This window comes from Syzygium oleosum, unplaced genomic scaffold, assembly GCF_021117445.2.
Source record: "Syzygium oleosum isolate NSW1041296 unplaced genomic scaffold, Sole_v2.1 Sole_v2.23, whole genome shotgun sequence".
NCBI classification, from domain to species: domain Eukaryota; kingdom Viridiplantae; phylum Streptophyta; class Magnoliopsida; order Myrtales; family Myrtaceae; genus Syzygium; species Syzygium oleosum.
In genome coordinates, this window is record NW_026607507.1 from 1,000,191 (window position 1) to 1,011,718 (window position 11,528).

At 38.8% G+C, this 11,528-nt stretch overlaps 2 protein-coding genes across 2 annotated transcripts; both read right to left on the reverse strand.

The window, feature by feature from the left end:
• Window positions 1–952: 952 nt before the first annotated feature.
• Window positions 953–1,968, reverse strand: LOC130134752 (secreted RxLR effector protein 161-like). Its single transcript, XM_056302410.1, has 2 exons — window positions 1,238–1,968; window positions 953–977 (listed from the first exon to the last, which is right to left on the reverse strand). Exons 1-2 carry the CDS (start codon window positions 1,966–1,968, stop codon window positions 953–955), a joined length of 756 nt encoding a protein of 251 aa, XP_056158385.1.
• Window positions 1,969–8,472: 6,504 nt separating this feature from the next.
• Window positions 8,473–10,974, reverse strand: LOC115674565 (cysteine proteinase inhibitor). The gene is made up of 3 exons (XM_030596977.2): window positions 10,543–10,974; window positions 9,686–9,905; window positions 8,473–8,778 (listed from the first exon to the last, which is right to left on the reverse strand). Exons 1-3 carry the CDS (start codon window positions 10,738–10,740, stop codon window positions 8,771–8,773), a joined length of 426 nt encoding a protein of 141 aa, XP_030452837.2. The 5' UTR covers window positions 10,741–10,974; the 3' UTR covers window positions 8,473–8,770.
• Between the last annotated feature and the right edge of the window lie 554 nt (window positions 10,975–11,528).

Consider the following 11,528-nt stretch of genomic DNA (forward strand, 5'->3'; position numbering starts at 1 on the left):
ATGGCCACAGGTATTCTAAGCCATTCTGTGAAGTTTTGAAATTTTTTTTTTTTGCTTTTTTAACTTTTTTCGGCACCTAAAAAAATAAAATTTCGCTCAAATTGGGTGGCCACAGGTATTCTAAGACATTCTGTGAAGTTTTTAAATTTTAGATTTTTTGATTATTTTTTAATTTTTTTGGCATCTAAAAAAATTAAATTTCGCTCAAAGTGGGTGGCCATAAGTATTCTAAGCCATTTTGTGAAATTTTGAAATTTTTGATTTTTTTATTTTTTTATTTTTTTCGGTACCTAAAAAAATTTAAATTTCGCTCAAAGTGGGTAGCCACAGATTCTAAATCATTCTATGAAGTTTTGAAATTTTTAATTTTTTGCTTTTTTTTCCCACCTCAAAGATCGTGACTTTCATATGAACATGTGTTTTGAAGAAAGAGTTCTCTCAGAAATGATTCTCATTTTTTGTCTAGAAATAGAAAACCTACTTTTTTTTTGTTCTGATTTCTGGTTCAGAATCGGTTCTGGAATAAAAAGTTGTTCCAGAAATAGAAAAATGGAATTGCGTTACCAAACGGGTTTCTGGTCCAAAGCTATTTCTGGGAACAGAAAACCAGTTCTGGATAGAACCAGAATGGTTATCATGCGCTACCTAATTTTCTCCAATCATATAGTTCAAAACTAAAGTTAAAATTTTCTCTTATACAGGATTCGAAATAGTAATACATTCTAAAGGATATTCTCTTCCCTTTTTTTAGTCTCTGTAAATCAATAGATAATAACTTCCTCTTTTTGGTCTTCGTGGATACTCTCATCCTTGCCATGAATAAGCTCCTTAGACAATTACTCAATAGGGCTAAAGGCTAGAGAGAGAGAGAGATCTTAAACATACTCCATCATGCATCACAGTCTTAGGAGTTGGGAAGAAAGTTCATTAGAAACAGCTAACAGATCAGACATTAGAAAGAAGCAAAGCCATACAAACTGTTAATGATAAAAGAGTAACTTAACTTTATTTCAGAGATAACAAAGAGTATTTATAGACTTAAGATTAAGCCTAATACATTTACACAAATACCCCCAACTTGCTAATACTCTAAAGTAATAAACCCAACACTCCCCCTCAAGTTGGAGCGTACATATCAAAAAGTCATAACTTATGACAAATATATGAAACTCGTCCACGTCGAAGAGGCTTTGTGAAAATGTCTGCTAGTTGCTCTTCAAAACGTGTGTGTACCAACCGTATGTCTTCACAGTTCACCTTTTCTCGAACAAAATGACAATCCACCTCTATATGCTTCGTTCGCTCATGAAACACTGGATTGCTAGCAATATGAATAGCAGATTGATTATCACAGCACAGAATAGATGATCCGGTCATAGATAATCCAATCTCAGCTAACAACATACGAACCCATTGAAGTTCACTGGTAACATTAGCCATAGCACGATACTCAACCTCTGCACTAGATCGGGAAATAACAAACTGTTTCTTACTTTTCCACAACACAAGATTACCACCAAGAAATACACAGTATCCCGAAGTAGATCGGCGATCCATAGGGCAACCAGCCCAATCTGCATCAGAATATCCTGTCACCGCCAAAGATTCAGGGTTAGAATAACCAGCTATACGAAGATGACCTTGATTATGGAACACAAGTCCTTGACCTGGAGCTCTCTTCAAATATCGAACAATTTGTAGAGCAACTTGCCAATGATTAGTACGAGGAGAGCTCATAAACTGACTCACCACACTAACAGCAAATGAAATATCCGGACGGGTAATGGTAAGATAATTTAACTTGCCTACTAACCGATGATACTTCTCTGGATCATGAAGAAGTTCTCCCTGTTCATTGTCAAGCCTCACTCCAGGATTCATAGGTGTGTCACCAGGCTTAAAATCATGTAAGCCAACCTCCTTAAGAATGTCGAGCATACTTTCGCTGGGAGAGAGCAATGCTACCATTGGCATAGGCAACTTCAATGCCAAGAAAATATCGCAGACGACCTAGGTCTTTAGTATTAAACTCCTTTTGAAGAAACTGCTTGAGTTGTCGTATGCCTTCAACATCGCTGCCTGTAACAATGATATCATCAACATAAACAACAAGAATAACACATCCTTTTGAAGATGACATACTAAATACTGAGTGATCCACACTACACCGATGCATGCCAAAAGTAATAACCGCATCACTGAACCGGCCAAACCAAGCACGAGGAGATTGCTTAAGCCCATAAAGAGCTTTTCGCAATAGGCACACCTTCTCCCCCTGAGCAACAAACCCAGGTGGTTGCTCCATATATACTTCCTCGTGAAGATCACCATGAAGGAAGGCATTTTTGACATCAAGCTGATGAAGAGTCCACTGAAATCGAGCAGCCAAGGAAATAATGATACGAACAGAAGGAACTTTGGCTACCGGAGAAAAAGTTTCATCATAGTCAATACCATAAGTTTGAGTATAGCCCTTTGCCACAAGACGCGCCTTTAAGCGCTCAACTGAACCATCTGGATGGTGTTTGACAACAAAGACCCAGCGACAACCTACCAATTGTTTATGAGCTGGCAAGGGAACGAGCTCTCAAGTCTTATTATGATGTAAAGCAGCCATCTCCTCATCCATAGCGCGAGCCCACCCTGGATGGGCCAAAGCCTTTTGGACACTATTAGGCACAGACACAGAAGCAAGAGATGACACAAAGGCAGACATCTGAGGGCTTAAGTTATGATAAGACACAAAATTAGAAAGAGGATACCGAGATCGAGTACGGTGAGCAATAGGAGAACTGTCAGGAGACGGTGGAAGAGGATCGGAAGCCTGGACCGAAGTTGGTGGTGGTGGTGGTGGAACGCTTGCTGGTGAAGATGTATTACCCCAAACAGAACGAGAACCACGTGTATAGACCTGAAGAGGGGTCGGTGCTGGTGAGCCTGGATCCGGTGGAGTAGCATAAGAAGTAACAAATGGTGGCTCCTGCTGAGATGTAGGTGCAGAGGGTGGCAGAAGGTCCAGGGTTAAGGGTGCTTGAGGACGATCATCGCCAAAGAATGCTTTATCCTCAAAGAAAGTCACATCAGCAGAAACATACTCCCGATGATAAGTGGGATTATAACAAACATATCCCTTTTGAGTTCGGGAGTAACCAACGAATATACATTTTTCAGCACGAGGTGATAATTTGTCTAATCCAGGAGACAAAGAATGAACAAAACAGACACATCCAAAGATACGAGGGCGAACAGACCATAAAGGACGATCAGGATGAAGAAGAGCATAAGGAATAGCTCCTTTCAGCACGGAGGACGGAAGACGATTAATAAGATGACATGCTGTAAGTAGAGCATAGCTCCAGAATGATTTAGGTATATGAGTGTGAAGAAGAAAACGAGCAACATCCAACAAATGACGGTTCTTACGTTCAGCAACTCCATTTTGTTGCGGAGTGTGAGCGCAAGAACTCTGATATAAAATACCATGAGATTTGAGAAACGGAATAAAGGTAGATGAAGAAAAGTACTCACGAGCATTGTCAGTACGCAAACACTTAATAGAACAATCATACTGCGTACGTACTTCATGATAAAACTGGCAGAAAGACTGAAAAACTTCAGTCGATCTTTTATTAAATATAACCAAGTTGTACGAGTACAATCATCAATAAAAGTGACAAAATACCGAAAACCAAATGAAGACTCTCGACTAGGACCCCACACATCGGAGTGAATTAACTCGAATGGATGTGACGTACGACTCAAAACACGAGGAGAGAAAGACTCACGATGGTGTTTACCTAACTGACACGTTTCACAATTAAACTGAAGACTTGAACTAGACACGAAAGGAAACCGTCGGACTATGTCTGCTGATGGATGACCAAGACGACAATGTAATCGATAAGGATCATCCACAGCTTTATTCTGAACTGTTGTAGCAGCAACGATAATCTCAGGTTCCAGGATGTACAATCCACCAGCTTCACGCCCACCACCTATTCGGCGTCCAGTCTTCCGATCTTGAAGAACACATGAAGACGAAGAAAAGATAATATCGCAATCAAGATCACGAGTAATAGAACTGACTGATAATAGATTGTAAGGAAAGTGTGGAATATGGTAAACAAAAGGTAAGGAGACAGAGGAACTCAATGATACACAACCTGTACCAGTAACTTTGGATTAAGAACCATCTGCTAAGGTGACTGACATAGAAGGAACAGATGAGGTGGATGTGAGAAGACGAGGATCACCAGTCATATGATGAGTGGCACCCGAATCAATAACCCAAGAACGAGGAGGAGCTGTACTGGACAATAGACATATAGGATCATTACACTGTGCTAAAGTAGCAGTAGGACCAGAGACAGCACCACTCTCACTCTGTCGTGCTCTGACCAACTCATCATATTCTGCACGAGTCAACTGTAATGTACCCAGTCCAGAAGAAGATCCAAGGGAAGGAGTCCTAGGCTTAGTATCAATAGAAGCATGTAGACCCCGCAGTTCAGGATGGAGGTCATAACAATAATCAACAGTGTGCCCAGAAAGCTGGCAATGAGTACAAAAACGGATCGCTCGACCACCACCACGTGCTCCTCTAGAAGTATTACTACCACCACCACGAGCGGTACCTCTGCCTTGAAAACCACGACCACGACCACGGTAAGAACTATCAGAATTCCATTGTCCACGGCCGTTAATACGACCACGAGTCCCTTGACCTCCACGAGCCATCATAGCACTACTATATGAAATTGTTGAAGTCTTGGGACTGGAAGTGTAACGAGCAGCTCGAGAATACACTTCTTCAATGGAAGGAAGAGTGCTCTGAGAGGTAATCTGTTGACGAAGAGCACTATGATCTAGACCAAGGCTACGAAGAAAGAGCACGGTTATCATGTCCGTTTCTCGTTGCTGCATCTGAGTAACTGTGGTAGCAGGTGGAAAATAAGACTTGAGGCGCTGATGCAAAGATGCAAAACGAGCATAATGTTCTGCCAAACTAGCATCACCAATTTTGGCTTCAAATAAAGCCTCCCACATGTCACAAATTCGACTCATGTTATTCTGGCCAGAATACAGTAAAGCACACTTTGTCTATATCTCACGGGCTGTAGTGCAATCCATGAAAAGATGACGAATAGATTCAGCCATACTTCCACATAAAAGTGTACGCAAAGTAGCATCTACGTACTTCCATTCTTCTAGACTAGCTGAATCTGCAGGTGATTCTTCTTCAAGCCATCTAGACTGGCGATTAGAATAAATAAAAGTCGAAAGAGCCATCGACCAAGAAGGGTAATTGGTACCGTCCAACTTGATCAAGGTATTGTGCAGATTAGTCATACTATAATATGAACCAAACGATACTGAACTTGAAGAAGTACTAGAGGAGCCCAACCCCGAAGTAATAGACGGTGAATTAGATGAACCAGTAGACATCCTCACAAACCACTAATCATTGGAAACTTAGGTAGCGAATGATAACCATTCTGTTCCGGAATGAGTTACTGAACCAGAAATAGATTTTTCTATTTCTGGTTCCTGGATGAGTTTCTGAGAAAAAAAACCCGTTTGATAATGACAAAAAATTTCTATTTCTAGAACAGAAACCCGTTTGATAATGACAAAAAATTTCTATTTCTAGAACAGAAACCCGTTTGATAACAGCACAAAATTTCTATTTCCTGAAATAAAAACCCGTTTGATAAACAACAGAAAATTCTATTTACAGGAACAAAAATCCATTTTTTTAGAAATGGAATAAAAATAATAAAAAATCAGAAAAATTCATAAAAATCTTTAAAAAAATTCAGAAAATCCCAAAAAATTGAAAAATTCCAGAAAAAATCATCAAAATGTCGAGAAAATAAAAAAATTTAGATTTCGGGAAAATAGGAAATTTGTTGAATTTTTTCAAAAAAAATCAAGAAATCAAAAATTTCAAAACTTCACAGAATTGCTTAGAATACCTGTGATCACCCACTTTTTAGTGAAATTTAAATTTTTTTAGGTGCCAAAAAAAATCAAAAAATCAAAAATTTCAAAACTTCACAGAATAGTTTAGAATACATGTGGCCACCCACTTTGAGTGAAATTTAAATTTTTTAAGGTGCCCAAAAAAATTCAAAAACTCAAAAATTTCAAAACTTTACAGAATGGCTTAGAATACCTGTGGCCACCCACTTTGAGTGAAATTTTAATTTTTGGAGGTGAAAAAAAAGTAAAAAATCAAAAATTTCAAAACTTCACAGAATGACTTATTAGAATACATGTGGCCATCCACTTTGAGTAAAATTTAAATTTTTTTAGGTGAAAAAAAACATAAAAAATCAAAAATTTCAAAACTTCACAGAATGACTTACAATACCTCTAGCCACCCACTTTGAGTAAAATTTAATTTTTTTTAGATGCCCAAATGGTATTTTTTTTTTTTTGGTTCCTAAAGAAAATTAAATTTCACTCAAAGTGGATAGCCACATGTATTCTAAGCCACTCTGTGAAGTTTTGAAAATTTTTCTTTTTTGCTTATTTTTATTTTTTTTCGACACCTAAAAAAAATTAAATTTCACTCAAAGTGGGTGGCCACAGATATTATAAGCAATTATGTGAAGTTTTTTATTTTTTATTTTTTTATTTTTTTCGGCACCTAAAAAAATTTAAATTTCGCTTAAAGTGGATGGCCACAGGTATTCTAAGCCATTTTGTGAAGTTTTGAAATTTTTTCTTTTTTCTTTTTTTTTTTTTTTTTCGGCACCTAAAAAAATAAAATTTCTCTCAAAGTGGGTGGCCACATGTATTTTAAGCCATTCTGTAAAGTTTTGAAATTTTTACATTTTTGCTTATTTTTATTTTTTTGGCATATAAAAAAATTTAAATTTCACTCAAAGTGGTGGCCACAGATATTTTAAGCTATTCCATGAAGTTTTGAAATTTTTTATTTTTTTATTTTTTTAGTACCTAAAAATTTAAATTTCACTCAAAGTGGATGGCCACAAGTATTCTAAGCCATTCTGTGAAGTTTTGAAATTTTTGATTTTTTGCTTTTTTATTTTTTTAGACTTAAAAAATAAAATTTCGCTCAAATGGGTGGCACATGGTATTCTAAGATATTTTGTGAAGTTTTTAAATTTTAGAATTTTTTTTTTGGCAACTAAAAAAATTAAATTTTGCTCAAAGTGGGTGGCCATAGGTTTTCTAAGCCATTTTGTGAAATTTTGAAATTTTTTATTTTTATTTATTTTTTTCGGTACCTAAAAAAATTTAAATTTCACTGAAAGTGGGTAGCTACAGATTCTAAACCATTCTGTTAAGTTTTGAAATTTTTGATTTTTTGCTTTTTTTTCTCACCTCAAAGATCGTGACTTCCATATGAATATGTGTGTTGAAGAAAATGAATTCCTCAGAAATGGTTCTCACTTTTGTTCTAGAAATGAAAAACCAACTTTTTTTTGGTTCTCATTTCTGGTTTCAGAATCAGTTTTGGAAGCAAACTTGTCCCGGAAATAGAAAAATGAAATTGCGTTACCAAACGGGTTTCTGGTCCAAAACTGATTCTGGGAACAAAAAACCAGTTCTGGACAGAACCAGAATGGTTTTCATGCAGCATCTTAACCCGCGTATGTAATAAATAACACACCCCACTTATTATATAACTTCTGCAAGTATCCGCAAATCTCAGTAACCCCACATGTCACTCCAACTAGTTCAATCAATTCAATTCAACCACACTAATTCAGTCATTCCAAATTCAGCTACTCTAATTCAGCCAGCCAAACTCAGAACTCTATCCATACAATTCAGAACACCATTTAACCCTTCGTAACATCATATAATAATATATAACAATCAAGCCTCATAAATCAACTACCCCACATCCAAATGTCACTTTCAGCAGCCAAATATCACTTCCACACAACCCTCGGCCTCAGAAACTCCCCTAATAACATCGATTTATGGGTTTCAATACATCAAAAACACACGAGAGATCTGAGGCGAGTGAATTAATGGTCAGACAACACTGATTTCTGACCTAGATCTCGCCGGATCTGAGGTCGCCGGCCCTGGGCGACGCCGGACGAAGGGTCGCCGGCCCTAGGCAACGCCGGACGGAGGTCCCCGGCCCTGGGTGACGCTAGACGGAGGTCGTCGGAGGTCGCCGGCCCTGGGCGACACCGGACGGAGGGTCGCCGGCCCTGGGCGACGCCGGATCTGAGGTCGCCGGCCCTGGGCGACGCCGGACGGAGGTCGCCGGAGGGATCTACAGCGGTGGTGGCTAGGGTTTGTTGTGAGAAGTGTTAATTTTAGGGTTTAGGTTTTTAATTTGTGCTCTGATACCATGTTAATGATAAAAGAGTAACTTAACTTTATTTCAGAGATAACAAAGAGAATTTATAGGCTTAGGATTAAGCCTAATACATTTACACAAATACCCCCAACTTGCTAATACTCTAAAGTAATAAACCCAACACAAACAAACTACATACGCAAGATCATAAAAAGTTTTAACTTTATATGTACATAGTGACTGAATAGGTACTATTTTCCCAAACTCGATGTGATATCTCAAACGTCAAAGAGCTAGATAGCGCAGCTCTTCTGCATATGGACTCAATTTACCATACATGTCCACAAATTCTTTTACACATACCTCATAATTATTTTAACATGGAATGGATGTAGTCCACCCATTGATATAGATAAAGTCTGCTATTTCTCCTTTGCTTCCCCCCTCACCTTCAGAAGCAACCGAGATCTGGCAGAACTCTCAGTGACCTACACGTTAAGCAGAGGTTTCGATCAGACACCCAACAACAAAGCAGAAAAGCCACTGCTCGGGGCTGCTTATTGTCTTATTGTTTTTCTCACGTGGTTAACCAAAGCGTGCAACTGCTAGCATTCACTTGCCTCATGAGCTTCAGCCATAGCCACTAGAGCACTGGCCCAGTTCACCACTAGAAAAATCCCCCAACCCCAAACACTGCATTGAGGTTAAACAGAAAACCAAGAAATACTTCTAAAGAGCTTGGAGATTTGGGGCTGGGAAACAAAATGTCTAGTTAGACCATATGAAGAGCCATGATTTGAATGCGCTTAATTTAAACTCGACAGAGAATTACATAGTAAAAGAGAGAGGAAATGCAGATGAGTTGCAGAACGACATGTGGCATTATCCAGATATAAATATATGAGTACTCATTACACCATTTTTCGAGATTCATATTGACATAAAGAGCGGGCAGAGAAAGATGGAGATGAGAATATGCAGTTAAATTTGAAATAGCTCTCTGAAGCCATAAGATGAATTGGAATATTCACAACTGTGGACAGTTTTGGCACAGACTATTTGAGCCTCTGAACTAATTACGACTTACAATAGTCACTTCATATAAAAATATCGGATCTTTTTTAAATCACCAACCAAATTCAAAGTTTTCTTTCCATCTTGGATTCCTACGGTATGACACACTACATTCTGTAAATTTCATGCACAGTAATACCCCTCATGCATTCAAGTAAAATATTCTACATCAATCAGCTTTAATCCTGATTCATGCTAATGTCGCAATGACCAATGAATCTTTTCTTTTTTGTTGATTTTAGATTGGTTGTCCTGGAAATGGACAATCAACAGCTAAGTAAAGTCATGGACAAACAGGTTAATTTGTGCTTAGCTCGATACCTCGTTTAACGCCAAGATCAGAAGTCATGGAGGTGGGCACATCCTGAGCATACTTGAACTCCTGCAGCTGCTTGAAGTTCATCCACGGCTTCACCCACACTTTCGCTTCATAGATCTTCTTCTTGCCGGTATCAACAGCCTCAAGGGTAAGATGGTACATAGTCCCAGCGACTACCTGCTCTTTGGCCTTCAACACACGAGCAAACTCGAGAAGCGCATTCTGCGATGAATCAAATGGCACAATCGAAGATTCAGAGGAGATCAAATGCAACAACCAGACAAAATGAACAATAATGGCTATAAGTCTAGTCTAAATGATGCTCCAATTACCAAACCTTAAGGGTGCCTTTGTTTCACTTAAAAACTGCGTGATAAAAGAAAATATTTTTCATGAAAATCATTTTCAAGGAAAATGGCTAATTTTCATTTATTTTGTGATTTACGAAAAGTGATTTCCTTCTCGCTAGAAAGAGGAACTTATTTTCCTCAATCTACTGTTCTCGATCTATGGAAAACGATTTACCTAGATTGATTAATTTTTCATCATCTAAACATCGGAAAATCGGGAAACAATTTTCCCAAGAACAATTTTCTGTCAAACGAACGAAACCTCAGTGGCACCAGCAACCCTCTGCGTTATTACGCAGCACCTTGAGAACAAGGTAATCCCGGAAATAAATCCAAACAGATCACCAGAAAAATGGATAACTAAAGTCAAGATATGCTCGACCAGATTACTTTATCAAAAGCAAAACATGCTTGTACAAGATCAACCAGACTTCGATGGAAGGAAACACCAAAGAGGGCAAGAACCAAAGAAAGAGAAGGAATCAAAAGGGGGGAAAAATTAGAAAGACCTCATTTTTATTGTGCTCCTCAACAGCGAAACGAGCCAGGCTCTCGATCTGGGCGCTGTTCTGATGACCCTTGCAGTTATGAACCCCTCCAGGCTTCATCCTGATGATCTGGCCATGCCTGCACAGACCCACTTCGCTCGACGCACACAGGACCACCGCCACGACCGCCAGAGCGGCGCAGAACTTGTTGAGCTTCATCGGGACACTCGTAAAAAAGCGATCTTTGTCCTCCCCCACCGCAAGAAATGGATTCCTCCGTAAAAATTCTTCCTTTGTTTGCCAAAACGATACAGAAACGGATCGAGAGCGTTCGCGTGTGACTTAAGGAGGGGGGAATCTTCTCTTCTTTGAACGGTAGTTGCGGATGGCGTAGGTGCTAAGGAAAAGTCTCGAAGCCGGCATCGTTTCGGAGAAATCTGCGTACCGGTCAACGGTGGGAGTGAGCCATACGATGGAATTTTGATTGCCCTCCTCCATCTTTCTTCCTTATTCGAGACAATTCCTCAAAATCCCCGAAACTTTGTCACCATTGCATAATAGTCCCTAAAAAAGTTGCAGAATGGCCCCTCTTAAGACTTTAATTTCCGTTACAGCTGCTGGTTTTTCAGCCTACAAAATCATTCAGTACTAACCGAAAACGGACCAGTTCATATTTACTGACCGATGTAATCTCTATTTCATTTTATTAACCATGCATCGCTCTCTTTCTTCATTAACCATGCAGCAGAGCTTACTTTGATGAAGAAACAAAATTGAGTTAATGGTTATGCAAATGAAAAAGTTTACGGCTGCAACACAAAAAAACAAATCTCTAGGAGCTTAATCTACGGCTTTTTCAATCACTGGCTGCGTTTAGTAAGACTTTGCCAAAGCCCTTTAGGGCTTTAAAGGCCTTGGGCAAATACAAACGTGTTGGGCGAAATTTTTTGGAGAATCTTGAGAAATGCAATTGCATTTCTAATAGCCTTTAACCCAAGGCAGGTCCA